The 24,105-nt window shown below is 42.0% G+C and overlaps 1 protein-coding gene across 1 annotated transcript in view; it reads left to right on the plus strand.

The window, feature by feature from the left end:
• LOC126997319 (protocadherin Fat 4-like) overlaps window positions 1–24,105 on the plus strand; it is a 71,896-nt gene that overhangs the window by 31,367 nt on the left and 16,424 nt on the right. The window contains exons 5-7 of the mRNA XM_050858342.1: window positions 1,712–1,868; window positions 3,472–3,564; window positions 10,964–11,080. Of these exons, the coding sequence (XP_050714299.1) occupies window positions 1,712–1,868; window positions 3,472–3,564; window positions 10,964–11,080 (367 nt within the window). The remainder of the gene's footprint in view (window positions 1–1,711; window positions 1,869–3,471; window positions 3,565–10,963; window positions 11,081–24,105) is intronic.

Below are 24,105 nucleotides of genomic sequence, written 5' to 3' on the forward strand. Positions count from 1 at the left end.
AGACCACCCATCAACCCGGACTCTAGAGGAAGCCGTCCAAGCGAATCAAGAACGAGTTCCGGGGGGCACCTTGAGCCAATGCAAGATGGCGCCACTATAAACACTCGCCTGCGCCAGAACGGGCTTGGCCGACCATCAGGCCCCACCTGGAAGAAGCCTTGGGCCGACCATCAGGCCCCACCGGGAAGATGCCTACCGGCGCAATAAGCAACAACGTAAAAAAAAAAATAATAATTTATATATATATATATATATATATATATATATATAGATATATATATATATATATATATATATATATATATATATATATACACATATATATATATATATATATATATATATATATATATATATATATATATATATATATATATATATACACACACACACACACTTTCACGTACTTACCTTGTATTATTCCTGAATCCCCGTTCCATTCCCACCCTTACCCCTAGCCGACCCCTACCCAGCCTCCTGTAAATGACCACGCCTCAGCTGCGCCATCCCACTAGGCTCCCAACGTAACCTGTGGAAAAGGGGGTCACTTACAGCTCCCGTTCATATATCATTCCACTACAAAAATCATATAGCTCTTAAGAAACGGCCAACCACGCTGGAACAGCGATCACGATCGTTAGCATAAACCACCCTACCATACTCAGCATACACTTTCGAATCATTTGCTGCTAAAGAAAAGTAACATGTGCATCACTGAATTTTGTATGTATAATGCATGTGTGTGTCAGAGAGAGAGAGAGAGAGAGAGAGAGAGAGAGAGAGAGAGAGAGAGAGAGAGAGAGAGAGAGAGAGAGAGAGAGAGAGAGAGAGAGAGAGAGAGAGAGAGTGGGGGGGTAGAGGAGGGGGGGTGGAGGGAGGAAGGGTTAGGCCGGAGAATATAAAATGTGCTTTTATGCTGAATTACCTTGTATCATTATCTGAATGAAAGTATTCGTAGTGACGGTGGTGATTTATATAACAAAGACAGTTTCATTAAACTACAGAAAATATTGCTGAAACACGTGAAACTAAGAAAACAAATCAGGCAGCCGCCATATTTAGCCAGGATAGTCTGGAAAAGCTCCCCAGAGCTGTCACTGTTGGAGCGGTGGGTATGGGCTCTGGAGCTGGGTAAAAATATCCCGAGGTGAATGAAATCCTTTACGGCGCAGATTATGTTCCAAGGCCTTTTTTACCCCCTCGATATTTTCACATTAAGACGTATTCTATAATAAACTTAATAAGAGAAGCGCCAGTATTCAGAAACCATGCCTAAAACTTGACGCGATGAAAAGCAGCTGAACAATAAGGAGTTGAAGGAAAATGGTTGTGATAAAATGTTAATGCGCTTCTTAATTCAGCCCTCATATCAGTATATTTGTTTTTACATCATTGTTGCTAATTCATGCTAATAACTATGTCGACATTACACTTCAAATTTCAAATGATGCTGCCATACTTATTACTAACCATACGCTGTCTTCAAATCTTTTTTTGATCACAATAAATGAAAAGGAAAAAATAATAAGTATTGGCACTGAGTACCGAGAAAATATCCCTTAAAATGTACCGACGGTACTGATTTCGGTACATAAAGAAAGTTTGAGTTACTACTGCTATCGGTACTAAAATTGTAACTCGGTACTGTAATTCGGTACTGCCCACCTACGGTTAAATCATGAGGTTCAGCTTTCATCTCTTTTCTTTTCAGATCAACGTTACAGTCAATGACCTGAATGATAACAGGCCAGAAATAGCTGCTGGTTTGTGTGGCGGAGAACCGCTGCTAATTAAGGAGGACGATGGGTCAGGGGAGATAAACGGCAACCCCATCGGCATGATAACTGCAACAGATAAGGATGAAGAATGTAAATATAAATGTTCTCTCTCTCTCTCTCTCTCTCTCTCTCTCTCTCTCTCTCTCTCTCTCTCTCTCTCTCATTGTAATTGGTTATTAGTAGTTTTATCATTAAAGTACAATGTTTCCTCTCGCGTACATTTTATTCGCGGATTTGATTGTTTACAAGTTATTCCAGAAAAAAAAATGAAATGTGAAATATTCTTAAATGGGCGTCATACACTTGAAATTCCCGTCGTGTGAACAGCAACAGTGTAAACAAACGCTACGAGGGGCCCACACCCAACTGCTGTCGCCTCGAAGGATTCTAAAGCGTAAGAATGGGCGTCTAACGATAAAGTCTGGATGCCGGTAGTGGCACTAATCTGTGAGACTTCTGAAAACTAAAAGGCGAAAACGTTATTTTGTAGGGGTAACCATTTTTTTATGATATTTTTTCTCTTACTTCATTTACCTTGTATGATATAAGGGATATGAAAATGTCACGTTATTTTTGTTTCAATTTAGATTATCTATCGGAAATTCTTGATGTGCTTGTGGCAAGAAAAGAAATACCTGCCCCGGATTTCATCAGCATTTTATTTCCATGAGACACCAGACTGTAAGGAGGCAGTCTGATATCACAAGAGTAACCTGTACCAGCCCGCCTGGTCTCTCGTTTTTCTTCAAGTCTACCCGCACAATACTCACTCATCTTCACTTTATCGTCTGCCATCACTAGGAAATAAAATGTTGGAGAAATCCAGGCAGCAGTTTCTTTTCTTGACAGAAATCCTGAAATAATTATGTCGAGTAGGAAAACATGGCGTTGAGGTGACTCCGATAACTTAATGAACTGATGGCGGCGCGGCGGCGGCCAGCGAGTCAAGGGAAGGTGGAGTTGTCAACTGGGAATAATCTACCAATATTCTTTTAATCTATCTTCCTTGACATGTTGAATTCTTGATAATAGTTAAGACTGACTTTTAACACACACGAAATATATTTGGGAGCTTAATCATTTTAAAAAGCACTTGTTTCATCGCGCAGAGAATGTTGTATAAGGAAGTTAAACATGTCCAACTAGCTTAACCTCCTCACACTTTGTCATGATGCTGCCTTGTAGGTGTGCTATGGATGACTAGTCCGCTTCCTCCGTCTTGCAGACGCTATTGGCCCTCCTTCTTGAGTCTTCTTGGTCGCCTCACTACCATGTCATCAATTTTCCTATTATTTTCGTTGTTCTCGCACCGTGCTTTTTACGTAATTCAGTCACATCAGTATCAAACATATATAAAAAAAAATGTGAAATTAGTGAAATTGTACAAGCAGTATTTGCGATCAGGCCATTCGAGGGTATGTCAGGAACGTATCCCCCACGATAAACAAAGGGAAAACGAATTGAAAAAAAAAAAAAAAATCCTGCCATCTCTAACATATTTTTCTATCCTTGTACCCTGCATATTTCATGTTTGCTGATTTATATTCTTCCTTGATCATCTTAGCATTATGCTCGTAAGTTACTCACACAAGAATTTTTTTGTAGCAATTATGAAATTTAACTCGTGTGTGATCATCACTAAAGGCCAACATTACCCTGATGCATATATTGTTTTTCCTCTCTCCCCGACCAGCTCCCCACAACCACGTCAGATACATGATGCTCAATGATCAATACTCCGACTCCAAAAACACGTGGACACCCTTCAGCATTGACGAAGAAACAGGTAAGCAGTGCTCCATGTTCGCCCGCATGAATAAGCATACACTCGATCACACATGTGCTGCGTGCGCGCGCGCGAGCGCACACACACACACACACACACACACACACACACACACACAAACAAGAGGTGGTTAAAAAAAAAGGCGAGGATGGCGATATTATGGTAAGGGAAACGGTAGACAAAAGTTATTTTTGGATCTGATTCGAACTGATAGGAGAGATGAATTGAGTCTGGTAAAGTACGTACATTGTAAATAGTGTTGTGTAACAATATGAATATTAATATACAAAGAGAAGAGGTTTACAGGCCGAAAACGTATGAGGGGGTGGAGCAAGGCCAACAAAGTCAAGTTTAGGTAGCAGGTGGAAGTACATGAAATTATAAAAAAAAAAAAAAGTTTGCAGATAATAAAATGTCAAGAAAATATATATTAGGAGAGGCAAAAATGAAAATGAAAGAGACAGACATGAAGGAGTTAATTTAAGAAGCTAAAGAAATGCAAAAGGCCGACTTCTAGTGGAGTTTTATTACTTGAGACCAAACGTTTAAAAAAATAGAATTTCAGGGTAGAAGATTATTCAAGAGGACAAATGATGAAGGCAATGCATTAAAAATATCATATATAATATGGATTTTATCGGTCAAAATCAAAATATATTATTTTCTAAACGAGAGGGAGCCTAGTTAATACATAAGTAATTATGAACATACAACTTTCTGATATGAGAAAAATGGAATATGGAACACCTCGCCGCTTCACTTGGTATAGGAATGGTGGCGGTGTAGCATTAGAGATCGATCACATCCTAGTTAGTACTCGCTGGAGAATCCTTTAGCATTGTAGGGATTTCCGGAGTGCTGAGTTCTTTGCGACCGAAGAAGTCTTAATTCGGTTCGAGGAGCTTGGTACTCTGGAGGGCTCTGGAGAGTGTGGGAAACCTTTAAATATTAAATTCTCAAATCTGCCAAAGAGAGCGTCCAAGGTCTAGGAGTAGAGTTGCCTCGAGGGCAAACACTGGAGAATATAGAAGAGAGTCGTGCTGCCAGGCTGGCTAAGGAATCGGACCGATACAGGACTAGGACCCTTCTAAGGATGGATAACGAGAGGTACGTCAGAGGTCTCGCTGATGATGTCGAGCGTCGTCTTAAGTAAACCTTAGACTTGCCTTCCTGAAGCAGCTCCACTCAAAATTCACAATTCAGACGAGTACTATTCGAATGGATAATGAGCAAATAATATCAAACGCGGATGAGTATCGGGCTCGTTGGGACAAGTACTTTGGGCAGATGTAAACGGAAGAGACCCCAAAAGGGCAGCTCCCTCTCGTTGGTTTTCAGAAGGCGGCTGCTGATCCACAAGTAGACGAAACTCCATACTCTCTTGTGGAGGTGAGAGCGGCTGTGAGGATGTTAAAGGGTGGAAAAGCAGCGGGGATCTGTAATATCAGCGCAGAGATGGAGAGTCGGGGGTGAAGCCATGATATATGGTTGCATGCGGTGCTGTCTGCATGCCATATGGAAGTCTGGTGCCATTCCTCCTGACTGGAACGGGGGTTGGTTGTCCCCATCTGGAAAGGGAAAGGGGATCGACAGTGGTATTACATTGTTTAGTGTGTCGGGCAAAGTACTCGTCTGTCTGCAGCTGAACAGAATTGGACTTCATCTGCTTAAGTTTCAAGAGACTGGGTTCACGCCCGTTAAGTTAACAATTGAGCGGGTCCTAGCACTTAGCGTCTGTGTGGAACGCCGACTTATGTTTCGACAGGGGTTACTCACAACTTTTGTCGAAGGAGGCATTTGACTCAGTGGATCGTGAAGCACTCCAGGAGATTTTGCTGATCCGTCTGATTCCTGCATATATCACTGACCTGATGAAAACCCATTGCTTCGGGATTATTAGTGCTATGAAGTGGGGGGGATGCGTTTCCAACTTCTTTCATGTGGAATGAGGCAGGAGTGCTTGGACCGCGTATTAGTCGTTGTGGAGCATCTATCGGTAGCATCAATGTCACTGACCTTGTTCTTGCTAATGATGCTGTACTTCTCACGAAATCGCTGGAGGTCCTGGTGAAGGGTTTGGTTCGAGGTGCTGCATGAGGAGGCAAAACCACTGGGACTGAATGTCTCCTGGGGCCAAACCAAGGTCCAGTTTTAATGCATGTGGTTGGGACACTGAGGTCACCAGTAGTTTCAAAGACCTCGGTAGTGTAGTGCATAACAAAGAGGGGTCTTGCAAGGAAGTCACTCGACGGACTGGCCAGTCCCACGGTGTTGAGGACTCACTCAATACGAGTCTATGGCGTTGTTGATATCTATGCAGGCTGACAAAGAATCGAATCTTTAGGTCACGTCTGCTCCCTGTCTTGTTGAGTTGCTGTGACATATGGACACTGAATTGTGACTTGCAGGGGCATGTCGATGCATATGGTACCAAGTGCCTTCGCAGGATCATGGGGTATCACTGGAATTACTACGTGTCAAACCAGCGACTACTCCGTGGAACTGAATCGAGGAGTTTTACAAGTCCGTGAACGCCAACTATGGCTATAAGGGCACGTGAAACGCTTCCCGGATGTTGATCCTGCTAATAGGGTTGTTACGAGATAGTCGTGAGTGGAGGAAACCAAGGGGACGCCCACGTAACTCATGGATGGGGCAGATCAGTGACATCTCAAGTAATGGACGGCGGACTCTTGATTTTGCGACGCCCTTGTCATTAAGCCGGGAATTTTGAAAAATTCAACCGCTTTGGTGCGAATCGCCATAACTCCCTTATTTCTGGGGCTACAGAAATGTTTTTGGTATCAATTATCGACGGCAAAATGAAAGGGCTATATTTTTTAATAAGCGACCGGGCTCAAAAACCGACTCGAAAGGGAAAAAAATCGAATAAATTCGCAAAAAACGGCTCTGAAAAAAAACTATTTTTGAGTTCCCAACCTTGAAACCCACTTATTTTTTTGAGAATTTCAAAAATCTTATTTAACAAATACTTTAGCCCTAACAATGTGCTTTCCAATATGATGCATAACATTTCCCTACTCCCAGTAGTTTCGTCGCTAGAGCTCGAAACGTAAACCCTTTAGAGAGCGATTTTGACGAACTCCAGACACTGTACCGTTTTTGTCTGGTGTGGCATTGCTATTGCCTCTAGAAGACTGTACTTTGGCATGTAGCCCCTTTTGGCAATGTAATTTGATCGGCTTGAAGGAGTTTGTGATAGCTCGATTCCAAGTTTGTCGTCGAGCCGTCACAAAACATCCTGTTTTTCGGCCCTTTTGCCGCGATTTGGACACGTCCTAGTTTTTTGCTTATAACTTTTAATTTATTTATTTATTTAGGGCTTACTCATTTTTTCTGATAATTAATCTGTATTAATAGAGCTTTCATTTTCCACCAAGCACGCCTTCCTAGCTTCAGTAGTTTTTGCTCGAGCTTGACCAGAAGTCGCGACGATAATTCGCCGAATCTGACTCATTTCACGCGCCGCGACGAAAAACCTTCCTGACGCCACAAAAATTCATATATCTGCATAAAAATTCATATATGAGCAGTTTAATATGTTGACTATCTTGTATTAAAGCCATCGTAAGATATCTATATAAAAAGCTACATTTTTATATATAATCATTCACTATATAAATAAATCTATATTAAGCTTTATTATACATGTTATTTTTTTTTATTTAGTATTCAAGCCTATTTCTTCCCATTTATGAATAATACATTTAATTTGCTTTCTTTTGATACCATATATATATATATATATATATATATATATATATATATATATATATATATATATATATATATATATATATATATATATAATGTATACATACTTATATACATACATATTTGATATCAAAAGAAAGCAAATTAAATGTATTATTCATAAATGGGAAGAAATAGGGTTGAATACTAAATAAAATCCAATAACATGAATAATAAGGCTTAATATAGGTTGGTTTATGTAGGGTTTTTTTTTTTGTTTTTTTTTTTTTACGTTGTTGCCTATTGCGCCGGTAGGCATCTTCCCGGTGGGGCCTGATGGTCGGCCCAAGGCTTCTTCCAGGTGGGGCCTGATGGTCGGCCCAGCCCGTTCTGGCGCAGGCGAGTGTTTATAGTGGCGCCATCTTGCGTTGGCTCATGCTGCCCCCCGGAACTCGTTCTTGATTCACTTGGACGGCTTCCTCTAGAGTCCGGGTTGATGGGTGGTCTTCAGGACAGCATGTGGGTAGTTTTAAGCCACTCGGCGGTGACTGAAAAATCCGAGTGGTAGCGTGAGGATTCGAACCCGCGTCGTCCATCACACGGCGAATGTGGGTCCAGTACGCTACCAGTTCGGCCATTATTATATATAAAAAAAGTAGCTTTTTATATAGATATCTTAAAATGGCTTTAATACAAGATAGTCAGCATACTGAAGTGTTCATATATTATTTTTTATGCAGATATATTAATTTCTGTGGCGTCAGGAAGGTTTTTCGTCGCGGCGCGTGAAATGAGTCAGATTCGGCGAATTTTCGTCGCGACTTCTGGTCAAGCTCGAGCAAAAGCTACTGAAGCTAGGAAGGCGTGCTTGGTGGCGAATGAAAGCTCTATTAATACAGTTTAATAATCAGAAAAAAACAATTGGAAAGCACTAAATAAAAAAAAAAAGTTATAAGCAAAAAACTAGGACGTGTCCAAATCGTGGCAAAAGGACTGAAAAACAGGCTATTTTGTGACGGATCGATGACAAACTTGGAATCGAGCTATCACATCCTTCGAGCTGGTCAACCTACATTGCCAAGAGGAGCTACATGCCAAATTACAGCCTTCTATAGGCAATAGCAATGCCACACTAGACAAAAACGGCAAAGTGTCTGGAGTTCGTCAAAATCGCTCAAAAGGTTTTACGTTTCGAGCTCTAGCGACGAAACTACTGGAAGTAGGGAAATGTTATGCATCATATTGTAAAGCACATTGGTAGGGCTAAATTATTTGTTAAATACGTTTTTTGAAATTCTCAAAAAATGAGTGGGTTTCAAGGTTGGAAACTCAAAAAGTTTTTTTCAGAGCCGTTTTTGGCAAATTTATTCAATATTTTACCCTTTTTTTGTCGGTTTTTGAGCACAGTCGCTTTTTTTAAAAAAAAAATAGCCCTTTCATTTTGCCGTCGATTGATACCAAAAACATTTCTGTAGCCCCAGAAATAAGGGAGTTATGGCGACTTGCACCAAAGCGGTTGATTTTCTAAAATTCGCGGCTTAATGACAGGGCTGGGGCAAGTTTCCGGTCCATAGTGTAGGGTTCACTGGGCAGATCAATTGATTCTTGGAGGGGCTCAGTATGGGGAGGGCAACTTGCCCTGGTTGACCATCGTGGACGGAAAAAGTTGGAAAGTTTCGTTTAGTCGGCGCAACATCTGTGGTCATATGCCGGAGAGAGACAGAAGGGGAAGAAATTATAGGAGAAGGGAACAGATCCCAGGAGACGGGACACAACCACCGATTAATACCTGGTACCCATTCACTGCTGGGTGGACAGGGGCGTAGGGTATCGAAAAAGCCGCCCAAATTTTTCCACTCCGCCCGGGAATCGAATCCGGGCTCTCTAGGTTGTGAGCAGAGTGTGCTAATCACTGCACCACGAAGACCCCTCCATCGTGGACGGAATAGGCGGGCGAGTGAAGCAACGCGCCCCTTGGCGTTTGCTCTCCGTTAGATATTTAGATAAAGGAAACAGCTCAAGTGAAATTAATAAAGAAGAAACACAAAAGCCCGTTGATAGCTGCTCATATAAAATCAAACAGGAGTGGCGAGAAGAGAGGTCGATGTCGGATAGAGACGTGTCTTGACACTCCCCGCTTGAAAGGGTTCATGTCGTAGGCAGGAGGATATACAGAAAAAGGAAGGCTGTTTCAGATTTCACCAGTGAACGGAATGAAGGAATGGAGGTGCTGGTTAACTCTTGCATAAGGAATTTGGATAGCATAGGGATAAGCCAGAGTAGGAAGTTGTGTGCAGTGGGGCCGCGGGAGGTGTGGAGGCATGCAGTTATCAGGTTCAGAGGAGCAGTCAGCATGGCTATATCGACAGAAGATAGAAAAAGAGGAAATACTGCGGCGAAATTTGAGTGGTAGAAGACTGTTAGTAAGAGGAGGGCAACTGGTGAGGCGAAGAGCCTTTGATTTTACTCTGTCCAAGAGAAATGTGTTTGTGGAGCCTCCCTACTCATGAGATGCGTACTCCATACGAGGGCGGACAAAGCCCTAGTATATGGCAGGGCAGGAGACAGGAACTCGGAGTGGGATAAGAACTGGTGGCTAAGATAAAGAACACATAACCTCGAGGAAGCTGATTTAGAGAGAGGAGACAGGTAATAACTGGGTGTTATAGAAGAACAGGGGATAGAAGTTATGAAACGTTGTGTCGAGTTGACAGGTGGAGAAATTGAGTTTTTGAGGCATTTAAGGACACTAAGTCCTGCCCCATTCAGAAATGATAGGAAGCGTCTAGCCTCGAATCATGTAATTCCTGCTGGGAAGGTCTTCTTTTAATGGAAATTGAGTAATGCAGAGTAGTGTCATTAGCGTAGGAGTGGATAGGACATTTGTTATAGAGAGAAGAGTACCAATTAACAACAGAACAAAAAGTGCGAACAAAGCCTTGTGAAACGCCACTGTTGATAGGTTTTGAAGTATAGCAGTGACGGTCTCCCAGAGCAATAAACAGACTGGCCTGAAAGGAAACTGAAGATAAAAGTAAAGAGAGGGACAAAATTCATATTTTAGTAATTTAGAAAGCAAATATTTGTCCACACTGTCAATGGCTTTCGCGATGTTTAAGGGAACGGCAAAAGTTTCACCGAAACGGCTATGAGAGGATGACCAAGAGACAGTTAGGAAGGAAAGGTCACCCTGAGGAACCCGTACTGGCTATCAGAGAGGTCTGAATTTTATATATGCCTATGAACTCTCTTGCTATATGTTTAAAAAATTTAGAAAGGCAATATAGTAAAGCAACATGTCGGTAGTTTAAGGTATTAGAGCGGTCACCGTTCTTAGCAACAGGCTGTATGTAGGAGTACTTCCAGCAGGAAAGAGGTGGTTTTTAAAAGGCAGAGATGACAAAGAGTTCGACCATGTCAGAACGGAGTTCAGTGTGTCAGAACGGAAGCAGTACTATTCTACTACTACTACTACTACTGTTATGACAACTACTACTGTTACTACTACTACTACTAACACTATTATTACTACTACTACTACTGCTATTCCTAATACTTCTATCACTACTACTACTACTACTACTACTTTTACTAATGATAATCATGATGCAGTTTCTTCCCCTATTTGTATGTTTCAATTGTGATTACTATAAGTGAAGGAGACTGAATAACTTTTTTCCTCCAGGCAATGTGACAATACTCCTAATCAATGGCGTGAAAGCACTGGATCGGGAACAGTACGCTGACTGGGAGCTTTTCTTCAGAGCTTATGATGAATGTGATAATTCACCGACTTGTAAAGGTGAGTCAATACCATTTTTTAAAATTTATATAAAAGCTTTCTGGTCTGGTTTATCTGGATGAGGAGGGCAGCGTCCTCAAGCTTCCTGAGCTATTATCTCTCTCTCTCTCTCTCTCTCTCTCTCTCTCATTTTCTTTCTCTCTAGCTCTCATTCTCTTTCTCTCTAGCTCTCATTCTCATTACCCCACCCTCTCTCTCTCTCTCTCTCTCTCTCTCTCTCTCTCTCTCTCTCTCTCTCTCTTAGCTGTTTTATTTTTCCCGGTGATTTATCATTTCACGAGTAGTGTGGCCATCCCCATGGCAGGCAGTCAGCCCAGCCATTCAACATTTAACCTCGCCACAACTAATACAGAAGATAGATGAGTCGCGGTGTGAGCCTCGACCCCATTTAGCTCTGATGTGGAGACCGACCGCGCGGTGGGCTTCCTCAGTCAGTCTACATCGGGTGAGCCTGTTGGTTATGGTGCAGGGCAAAGGCTACAGGATCCCTGCATCTCGAAGAGGAGAGGGCCGCTTTGCCCATCTTTTTGTTTTAGAGGTGGCCGGGATTGTGCAGATGCGGTGACAGTCTGCAGAACCGGGGTCGGAACTTCGGAAGTAACCTTCAGAGGGTTCTGCGTGTGGATTCCTGGAATGACCTGAGCGTCTCGGAGGATCATCGACTGCCTTACTTTTTGATTAAGCTCAGAAGGCTGAAGGTAGATATTGTGGGACTCTTACCCGAGGAAGCTTGGCAGTAGCGAGATCAATAGTGCGGGGTACACCTAATACTGCTCCATCATGTGCAATGTTGCCCCTCTTATGGGGGTAGCTATAGCACTCTCTAGCCAACTGCAGCTATCTGCGGGTGAGGTTCCTCCGGTTGATGTGCAAATGAGGCTGAAACTCACCCAAGGCTTCATGTCTCTTGTTGCAATGAACACCCCTACTGATGTGTGAAACTTGACTCCGCATTAGACCGGTGCCCCCTTTGGGACACATTCAGGCCCGAACCAAGAGTCATGAAGGTCGAGCCGCGTACCTTCCCTTCGACAATGTAGGCACGGCCTCAGACCGTGCTTTTAATCCTTACCACAAGTCGCTCGGGAAGGTAAATGCACATACACACACTGCAGCCTACTTATCACCTACCAGATATAATGCACGCACACACATACAAACACACAGTGCTATTCATGGAGATATAATACCTCCATGGTGCTATTACAGACATAATATTGTCCGTTTCATTCTGTCTGTCCACTCGTGAACGTAGATGTGGCACCTGCGCATTGTGAGTTTGTGATTGCGTGAAGATCATTTGAATGTTTGTATATACAAAAAATCCTCAAACCATCGTATATGAACCGCAAACAGAAGATTTGCATTGATAATATACCATACAAGGACACGAAGAAACTTGTATATCAAACAGTAGTTTGATCATACTCGAACAATCTATAGCCTTTCAGATACTCATATTTCATCTCATTAAGGGATATAAAGTGACATACGACTCTGCAAGTTTATACATAAGGAATTTTGATGTTGCATGTATAAATAACATGGGTAGTCTAATATATTCGAAATAGCCTAGCATCGCATTCAACAGTTATTATTTATTATTTCATGGGTTTTTTTCCATTATTAATCGATATTTGCATGCAGTAAATTATTAAGATGCCCTTTGTTTGCACTTGCAGAGCTAGATGTCTTAACTGAAATAAGAAAGAATTTGAAAACCCATAGATCGTTGGTGAACTTGAGCCACGAAGGTTCCCGCCTGACTGGTACCTCTGTGCTTTGAAGGCGCGTGCTGTTGTTGTAAACAAGACAAAATATTCGCTGCAACTATATGACTTTCCTATTAGGGTAAATATTTTCTCAGGCTGTTTTAACTGAACCGCAACTATTTGTCACGCCAAATTTGGAAAATAAACATATTTTTCCCCGAAGGTCTGAGGGAAGACACGGGGTAGACCTTGCCTTCCCTTCGTCTCTCCCGCAGACCTTCGTTCCAAAAATGCTTGTGACTATAGGTACGCACCGTCCTTTCCTTCGATCTTCGTCGCTAAACCTTCGTGACTCTTGGTACGGGCCTCATTGTCTTGGGCGACTTTACTACAAACACTAACACTTACAAAGTTGGCTATGAGCCATGTGATTCTCTCCATGGCTCTAATTGTTTCAAAAGGTTTATAAAGACAAGAAAGCAAAGCTATAGGACAGTAGTTTGAGGGATGATATTTGCTATTATTTAATAATCTGTGACCCGTACATAGTAACAAGCTAAAAATCTTCATTCTCTGGTGTGTATATTATATCTACGTAGTGCAGCAGTTAGTACGCCTAGCCAAACAGACCGTAATAGCTATCAGTTCACAACGGGGACGCTTTACACTTTTTTTACCAATTTCTTAAAGTTTCTTGTGTTACCCACCTGCAGTAATAATACTGTTAAACCACCGGCCCGCACACCGGATTCCCAGCACGGGCAAGCGGTGTGCCTCAACCCCAGACCACCACACAACGGGCCGTGAACACCCAGAACATCAAGACACACCACGCCGACATTCCCCAAGGCCGCCAAAATACCACGAGGCAACGAGACAGGGCAAAGAGGCTCACAGTGTAGGTTTTCCACTTTACTCCACAGCTCCAACACGTACCAAACACTGGTTTACAAGGCACAGTAACTCCCGGTACTCAGAGGGGGCACAGACACGGCGCAAGGCTCACGGAAACGGGCAGGGCACGCAGGGGCACGGAGACAGCGGCGCACGTCTCTCGTCTCTGGTAGCTCAGACCTCTCTCTAGTCTCTACGCGCCGAGCCCGCGGGCCGCGGCACAGCTGGCGTCCCCACGCCCGGCCGCCACCCAGCCCACCGCGCCCCAAACTAGCACCGCCCACACAAACACAAATACACCCAAAAAATATACCCCTGGCGTAACAATACTCATCCAACATCGATTTAAATTATACCAGAGGTGCTGGAAAGCAAAATAGAACCATGAACGAAATAATTAGTAGACGTAACATCTCATTTTGCTTAGCCAGTATGGGCCTGTTCATGAGGCAGATACGGGTCCGCGTACATTCGGCACTCAGTGCCTTCATAGACGCAAACATTAAAACCTATGAGCATTGGGTGATTTTTTTTTCACAACCAGGTACCGTATTTAGACATATAGCACCAAACAACTTATATTCTGGAAATCTGAAATAGCAAAAATAACCAAGTTCACCAGTATAGCTCCCTCTTTGACAGTTCTCCGGGTGGCTGCGTGTATAGCCAATACCGTCTATTCGCAGGCCTGTGTTCGAATCTCGGCCCGGGCAGTCGGCGCCTAGCCCACTCAGCTAATGAGCCTCCCTTGGGTAAGCCTGGGGAGGGTTAACTATGGTAATCCACATGTCAAACTGGCTCCGAGTCACGGTGTAATGGATTATTACTCACCACAGACTCAGGAGCGAATGTGACAGGTATGGTCGATGAGGCCACCACAGCGTATGTTCCCACCTTTACTTCATTTTGAAGTCAGCACCATAAAACACTGATATTTTTTGTGGCCTCTTCATTAAGAACATTTCTGACTTTAAGGGAATTAAAACAATAAATACATGATATTATTATGGAAACATTCATCATCCTCAATACTTGTATGACGTCCATTATTCATAATAGCAAATTATAAATTCATGCGGTGTGTGGTAGCTTTACCTTACTTTTGTACTTCTTAACCCTTTTCTCAGCCACGGACCCCTTTAAGAATGTGATAGGCCCCCTCCCCAGAAATATTCACGTCATAAATACAACTTTGCATGCAATGAATATATGTACTTTATTTTACTGACTTAATATAATTATGATTGCCTCATAAATGTAGGCCTATAGCATACAAAAGGTATCGATAAAGTAAAAAATCTTAGCAAACAACTCCCTCCTTTTCAAGTTAAAAGTAAAGTCAGCTCAATCCAAAAAAAGAAATACAGTCATCTTGTGTAAATTGAACTAAATCATATTATTTTTGTCCTGCTCAAATGTGGAATGGTCTTTGACAAGGTGATACGCATGTCATCTCTCACCTCCAACCTGTTTCGACTTCGTTTTGATAGAAACAAGTGCTGTAAACCCTGATTCACAAAGGTACGTCGTAGCAAAGGGAATTAGAGCACTCATGCTTTCTCTACCAGACGAGGGTAGGCTTGTATCAACGCACACCAGAATTCTCCAAGACTCTTCAAGTTGAATTAATTTTGTAAGATATCCTATGTCCTCAGGTAAATGAGGTCATCTTCGGCAAGATCTTCATAGCTGATACAGTGTAAGTCGGCGAGACAAGGATTATGAACCCATGTTTCAACTTTGAGGTGGCCTGAGCCGAAGTAACCTTTGATAGAGTTCTGCAGAGTATCCAAATGTCTGCAGAATTCTGCCTAAGGTGAAGGTGACCGGGCATTGTTGTTCTCACTTCCTCATACTGAAGCACTTCCTCTAACATTGGAAAGTTGGCAGAGTTATATGACTCAAACCTCCTTTTCCAATGTGGCAGCTTGGCCAGAAAAGCTTTCATTCTTTCAGCAGCATCCATTATGGTGACAGCATGGCCTTGAATTGAAAGACTTTACCTCATTCATATATCCGCCAAGTAGGCCAAACCATGAATGAACTTTTCATGATCAAACTGTTCTGAGTGGCTTTCTTTTTCTCTCTAAAAAAAAAAAAAAAAAAAAAAAAAAAAAAAACCTGCTCGCATTTCAACCAGTCCCTTCAAGAGTTGTCCTCTGGACAGCCAGCGAACCTCTGTGTGGTAGAGAAGAACTTCATAGTCTGTCCACATTTTTTTGGAAAAATCTCTTGAATATGTGATGGTTCAGACCCCTAGCTCTGATAAAATTGATGACTTTTAAGCTAGTAGACAAGAATAAACTATTTTTTTATCTGACCCCTCCCCCACGGACCCCTTGAAACCCATCCATTCCATTTTTTTTTTCAATCTGACCCTCACGAACCCTTTGAAACCCATCCAAGGACCCCTAAGGGATTCATGGACCCCAGGTTAAGAACCCTTGGTCTAGGTGTTCCTCTTTTTTTTTTTTCTCTCTCTCTCTCTCTCTCTCTCTCTCTCTCTCTCTTTTACTAATCAGCACCTTTTAGTGTAGGCGTGTATGTAGGAAACTTGGCTGTAGTGGAAATTTCATGATAATTTTTGGAACCATGGATAATTTTAACCTTTTATGAATACTTATTCATTTGAGATATGGTTCCATTTTTCCTTAGACTCTAAACGTGATTTTGGAGGCTATTGAGTAGCTAGCTGCGACAAGGGGTCATGCGCCAACCACCGTGAAATGCAGTTAATAGTATATTTAGTTCTATATAAGTTCCCCTGCATATTAGGAATAACAGTAATGCGATATGGGATGAGTTTCAGAGAGGAAACTTGTGTCAACAAGAATGAGACGCCATTCTGCAGTACAGGCGTCATGAATAATGTCATGAACCGCATGATGAAGGTGAGAGGTGGTTTAAGTGGTATCACCCTGAAGCCAGCAGCTTTAGCAAGGTTCTTCCTGACGGCTCCAGAAATGACCAAATTATCCGAGGAGGTGATGAATATGGCTAAAGTGTCCACACAAAGGCGTCAGCGACATCACGAGTTGTCTCCATCAGTATCAAAGAGACAGATGCATCAAGTTGAAAAGTTGCAGTCTGTGATTGTCGAGAATAACCCCTTCCAGCAGAATGAAGACTGTTTGACGAACATTGTCACACGAGCTGTGATGTCAGAGGAAATCCAACATGACATCCTCAGGAGTGAAGAAGCAGGGCAGCAGTGGTATCTACAGTTCGTTGAGAAGCGAATATTGGGTCCATTGAGTCCTTGGGACAAGATGAAAAAGTTGAATCTCAAGACATGGAAATCAGCAACAAAGACGACGAAAGTGAAGCTAGCTGACAAAGTGGTTGAACTCACGGAGAATCGTTCTCTTTTTGCAAGACTTCTCATCATTGCTCGATCCAGCCGAGATGTCGACCTCCAGTCAGCAATAGGGACGTATGAGTTCAGCTGCATCCCGAGATCACTGTTTTCATATGATGGATCTCTGCTAGCCTGTCGTGACAAGCCTAAGCTCATGGCAATCCTTGAAGCCTCAGCACATGATGAGAATGGACCCAGGAGCTTCAGTGTGTATGGGGAGAATGATGATGTGGATGTCGAAATACGATCTCTGATAATTATTGATGGGATGGCAATTGTGCAAGAGCTCTCCTCAATCTCAGTAAAGACATGTGAAGAGTTTGCACAGTACTTTGTCCACAGAATTCAACTCTTTGCTGAACATTATGAAGTACATGTGGTGTTCGACAGATATGATGTAGAACCCACCCTGAAGGAAAAAACTAGGAACCAGAGATATTGGCACAATGCTGATGCTTTCCACTTTGCTGTTGGAGATACCATACAAATTAAAGTTCCACTTACGAAGTTTCTGGGTAACAGTAAAACGAAAGATCATCTCACGTGTACCTGGTAAACAAGATTATCAGCCACTTTGCTGATTGCAGAAAAATTCTTGTTGTCTCAACATAGAATGGAGCAGAATCAAACCATTGTGACTTGAGCAATCTTTCAAGTACCCATGAAGAACCTGACACAAAGCTAATTTTACATACTCTATTCTATATGCATCAAGTAAAGGTCATGCCGTACACATTCTCTCGCCGGACACATGTACTTGTCTTGGCAACACGACGGCAAATAGCTCTAGGAGATAAATCCTGCATTATTGCAGGAACCGGTGACAAGCGTCGCCTTGTGTCTCTGAAAAGTGTCTATGATGCCATAGGAGACAGGACTGCAGAGGCATTACCAGGCTTCCATGCATTTACTGGGTCAGATACTACTAGTAAGTTTGCAGGCAAAGGGAAAGTGAAATGCTGGAATGCTCTAAAAGCTTCGACAATGAATGTCATCATGGCGTTCTGCGAGCTTGGGAAGTCAGTGGAAGTTTATGAAGAAATCTTTGAAGCACGAGAAGAATTTGTGTGCAGGTTATACTGCCCACGCTTGGATGTAATCAACATAGATATCATCAGATGGCAGATGTTCCGGAGTTCACAAACAGAAGTAGAGAAGTTACCTCCAACACGAGCTGCCTTAAAGAACCATATACTGAGAGCACATTATCAAGCACTTGTGTGGTAAAACGACAACACTGCGTACCCCTCACCGTGCACTATCCCCTCTCGGTTATGGCTGGAGCTTGGAAGGAGGTAACATACTCAGCAGTGACATCTGATTTGCCGCCTGCTCCTTCTGCAGTCCTTGAACTCGTAAAGTGTGGGTGTACAACAAGCAAGTGTCACTCATCAGCTTGCTCTTGCAGGAGGCACGAACTGGCATGTACGGAACTGTGTGTATGTGAGTCTGAAGATGAGGCGTGTGAAAATAGATGCAGTCAAAACCAGGGAAGGGGTGAATACAAGAACTGTGCATTCGAATACGAATACGAATACTTCATATTTATACGAATACGAATACTTCATATTTATACGAATACGAATACTTCATATTTATACGAATACGAATACTTCATATTTATACGAATACGAATACTTCATATTTATACGAATACGAATACTTCATATTTATACGAATACGAATACTTCATATTTATACGAATACGAATACTTCATATTTATACGAATATGAATACTTCATATTTATACGAATACGAATACTTCATATTTATACGAATACGAATACTTCATATTTATACGCATACGAATACGAATACTCTGAAATACTGATAATTCAAATACAAATACTTCACGAGAGTATTCGTAATGCATTCATGAATACTTTTCGTTGAAAATAACTTTTTCATGTATGTAGCTTGGCAATGAGCCTAATATGATACTAAAGTTATTCAATAGTAAAATGACGTCACGAACTTTTAACTGATGCCAGTATTCTGTACATGTTTATCACACCTAGACATATTTGTCTTCCAAAATTTTCAAGTAGCCTATATATCTAAGCTGTACTGAAACACAACAAAATACCTATATCAAATAATAATACATGTAATATCCAACTATAATACATGTAATGTCCAGGGATTCCAGAGGGGGGTGGGGGGAAGGAAACAAAATAGAATAAATCCAACAATGAACCTGGAGTTACACACTCCCTACCACTGGCAAGAGGCAACTGATAGGGAATTTGACTTCTCCCTATCGCGGCATCCCCGAACCATTCACCCTAGTGAATTTAGCTTCCCCGAGCCAAAATCCCTGAGGTTACTTGGACCCCCCCTTGGTATCCCCCTCCATTTTTTGGCACCCCCGAGCCATATACTCTAGGGAATCTTTCATCCCTGTACCGAAATCTCTAAGGGAATTTAGAACCCCTTTTATTTCCTACTCAAACATATAATTTCATTATTATTCTTATTATTATTAAAATTGATTTAAAAAAAATTGATTTAAAAATATTCAAATCATTATACATCAAACATTATAAACCCGAATTAAATGGCTCAACTACTTCTTGCCCGCTTCATATTCTCAAGTGAGTCCCAGTTTGAAGCATCTGAGCCTTATTTACTACCTTTCCTCTTTGCTGTTTCATAGCTCCTGGGTTAGTTCACTTAGGGTGGCTCAGCATACAGGTTTGTTCTCTGGTTTCATTATTATTCTTATTATTATTGCTGTTTGTTGCTGATTTTTTTTATGTTGCTATTGTAACACTTGTGCAACATAAATGCATAACAAAATTTATAGAGAAAAAAGAGTGTTATGGTATCACCTTGCCGTAACTTTCCATCGTAGTTCATGTTTCTGTTCTCTTCCATTATTTCTCTTGTTTTTCTCAACAGTGGGGTAAATGGCTATTTACAAAAAGCGTCATGCAACGACTGAATTGAAATTTTCAAAGAGTATTTCATATTACAAATACCAATTACAGTGAAAGAGGCTACTGTGAGTTTTTTTCTTTTTTATCACAGACGACAGAAAATGGAGAGTTCACCCAGAAATCCATCACCCAGCAAGAGAAAGGGTGAAGACGATGAACATCGAACTTATAACGAAGTACACCAGTACCTCTCTGATAAAAGCTACCCTGTTGGATCTACCAAAGCAGAAAAAGCAGTAATACGAAAGAGAGCAAAAAAATTTGAAGTAGTCTCTGGAGTGCTGCATTACAGAGGCCCAAGTCTTAGGCAAGTAATTACGGACAGACAGGCAAAAGACAAAATTTTGATGGCCTGTAATGATGACAATGTTTAAGGATGCCACTTCGGACGGGATAAAACTGTGGACAAAGTTGTGGCTAGGTATTATTGGAAGGGAATCTACGGAGATGTTGATTACTTGGTTAAACACTGTGAAGTTTGCCAGCGATCCAAACGGAAGTTTGATAAACCTGCAGCACCGCTCCACCCAATTCCAGTGTCTGATACATGGCATAAAGTGGGAATCGATCTTATTGAACTTCCCCTGACTCCACGTGGGAATCGATATTGCATAACACTAACAGATTACTTTTCTAAGTGGGCTGAGGCAGCACCTATTCCAACAAAAGAAGCATCATGTGTAGCAGAATTTCTTCATAAAATGATATTACGGCATGGATGACCAGAGGAAATTGTGTCTGATCAAGGTAGAGAATTTTGCAACCAAGTGATCGATCGGCTTGAAGCTTGCACGGGTTTCAAGCATCGAGTGACCAGCGCATATCACCCTCAATCAAATGGTTTGAATGAGCGTTTTAATCAAACTCTTAAAATCAACCTTCAGCGTCTTGTAGACGAGAACCAGACAAACTGGGACGAACTAATTGATGATGTTTTATTTGCTTATTGAACTAGTAGGCAGGCATCAACAAAATACCAACCATTCTTTTTAATGCATGGGAGAGAGGCACGTCTACCCATTGATATACATCTGTCAGTGTCTCAGGAAAATGATGCTCAGAATAGCGATTTTTTTTTTTTTTTTTACAGCAAAGGAGACAGCTCAAGGGCACAAAAAAGTAAACATTAATAAAAAAAAAGCCCGCTACTCGCTGCTCCTAAAAAAATCCAAAGAGGTGGCCGAAAGATAGGTCAGTTTCGGGAGGAGAGGTGTCCTGATACCCTCCTCTTGAAAGAGTTCAAGTCGTAGGCAGGAGGAAATACAGATGAAGGAAGATTGTTCCAGAGTTTACCAGCGTGAGGGATGAAAGAGTGAAGGTGCTGGTTAACTCTTGCATAAGGGGTTTGGACAGTATAGGGATGAGCATGAGTAGAAAGTCGAGTGCAGCGGGGCCGCGGGAGGGGGGGAGGCATGCAGTTAGCAAGTTCAGAAGAGCAGTCAGCGTGGAAATATCGATAGAAGATAGAAAGAGAGGCAACATTGCGGCGGAATTTAAGAGGTAGAAGACTATCAGTATGAGGAGGAGAGCTGATGAGACGAAGAGCCTTTGCCTCCACTCTGTCCAGAAGAGCTGTGTGAGTGGAGCCCCCCCACACATGAGATGCATACTCCATACGAGGGCGGACAAGGCCCCTGTATATGGACAGCAACTGTGCAGGGGAGAAGAACTGGCGCATCTCAGTGCATTAAGTAACATCAGGAATGCACAGGAAAATAAAAAAAAAGACAGTATGATGCGAAACATAACACTGGGGCAAAAATAAAGATTGAAGACAACGTTCTTGCGCAGAATCTTAAGAATGAAGGGCGGAAGGGAGGAAAGCTAGATGTGCAGTTTCAAGGACCGTATGAAGTGATAAAGTATCTAGGAAGGGGCCGAGTTCAACTTGGAGATAGCACAGGGAAGTTGCTCAAGAAGTCATACAATGTAAATCGATTAAAGTTGTGGCTAGAGCCAAATAAGATAAAGGTAATGGAAAAAGCCCGCACAGATGTACTACCAAAAGAAAGCTCACCAGCACATGAATCTAACGATGAAAGTGATGCTTGGATTCCTGATATGAACCTGAAAAAAGAGCACAGAATCATGCTGCAAAATGATGAACCACTTGATGACTGTGTCATTCAAGCTGCCCAGACCCTTCTGCATAGGCAATTTCCGCACATCGAGGGTCTACAGCCGACAATCTACTCCCAGAAATTGATGGAATTCAAAGAACTTCGTGAAGGATCTGAAAATATCCAAATACACCATACAGGAGCCTTCCACTGGGTTACCAGTACAACCATTGGACGTTCTAAATTTGCAGTAGCCCGTATTTTGGACAGCAAAGTAGTTACAGGTAAGAGATTACCATCATCCCTGGAGTGTCAGATTGCTCGGATATATTCAGGAAAGAAAGAAAAGTTTAATGTTGAAGTGTCTTCTGTTCAGCAACAAGAGGGGGCTGATGACTGTGGTGTATTTGCAATAGCATTTGCTGTGGAAGTAGCATTTGGTGGTAACCCCTCCAAAGTAATATACAGACAAGAGGACATGCGAGACCACCTTGAGGATAGTTTCAAGAACAGAAAGCTTTCACCTTTCCCTAGAGGTGAAATGGGAAAGAAGTCAGTCAGAAAGTTGGCAAAAAATGAAGTGCATTGTTTCTGCTTCCTTCCAGAGAGCTATGACAGTATGGTTGAGTGTGAAGACTGTTTCACGTGGTTTCACCATGGATGTGTAAATTATCTAGAGACAGATAAGAACTGTGGGTGGAAATGTGTAGACTGTAGTCCCAAAAAGAAGAAACAAAAATTCTAGTTTTGATTACCAGTTTTTAATATTGTATCATTTTTCTAAATCTTACTGTCGGTATTTTATGAATAAATAGAAATTCATTGTAGTCTCCAAAGAATTAACAAAAATTCTAGTTTTATTGTGGCCAGCAAATTTAGTTGAAAAAAAAAGGCCCTTATCATAACTTTCATAATCTAAAGTGATAAAAAAGGGGGGGGGCCATATTCCCTTGTAAAAATAGGGGTGCCGAAATCCCTAGGGGGGTTCCAAAATCACTGGGGAATTCCACTCGGGGAGGCCATTTCCACTGGGGTGCCAAATCCCCTGTGACACCGGTACCAGTACCGGTATTAACGGTACCATCTAAACGGTACGGTACCGGTACCGGATTGCTCGGATTTATTTATTGGATTTATTGATAATTCTTCATATCCGATTCTTTTCTTTATTTAGGTTGCTAATAAATATTGTTATTGTTATTAGACTATGATCGAGTACATCCATAATAACTATACATGCTATTTTTTTATCGAAAAAATAAATAATCATTCAGAGAGAGAGAGAGAGAGAGAGAGAGAGAGAGAGAGAGAGAGAGAGAGAGAGAGAGAGAGAGTGTACAACAGAAGAAACATCCTAATTGAGGGCAGAAATAAATGAGATGAAAAAGACCACTGTGTGTGTGACACACACACACACACACACACACACACACACACACACACACACATATATACATAGTGGACTTTTTTCTCATTTATTTCTGCCCTTAATAGATTATTATTATTAGGATGTCATCTGTTTCAGATTTTTCGGTAACCCAAATACAAACTGAGAGCCAGTGATCGCGAGTCTTCCGGCACCAGGTACCGGTACCGGGTTCCGGCTGAATAGATTCTTCTCGGCACCCGGTACCGGTACCTGGTGCCGAGAAGAATCGATTCAGCCGGCACCCGGTACCGGTACCTAGTGCCGAGAAGAATCTATTCAGCCGGCACCCGGTACCGGTACCTGGTGCCGGGAAGACTCATGATCACTCGGCACGGAGCATTGCCGCTAGCACCAATACCGTTTGGATCTTAGTGACGCTCGGCGCTCGCCCGTCGCCATGCGGTTTGGGCCCTGTAGAGACGCTTTAAGCCTAATTGAATGTTGTGCTCGCTGCTGAGTCACGGCCTCGCTGACCGTCTCCCCAAGTTCCCACCATTTTATCCTGCTTTTCGTTTCCATCACAGCTCCCGTTTCCATTATTTTATTTATTTATTGGAGTTACTGGATAATTCTTCATGTCCGATTCTTTTTTTAGGTTGCTAATATATATTGTTATTGTTATTAGACTATGA

This window comes from Eriocheir sinensis, chromosome 12 (assembly GCF_024679095.1).
Source record: "Eriocheir sinensis breed Jianghai 21 chromosome 12, ASM2467909v1, whole genome shotgun sequence".
Taxonomy (NCBI): Eukaryota; Metazoa; Arthropoda; class Malacostraca; order Decapoda; family Varunidae; genus Eriocheir; species Eriocheir sinensis.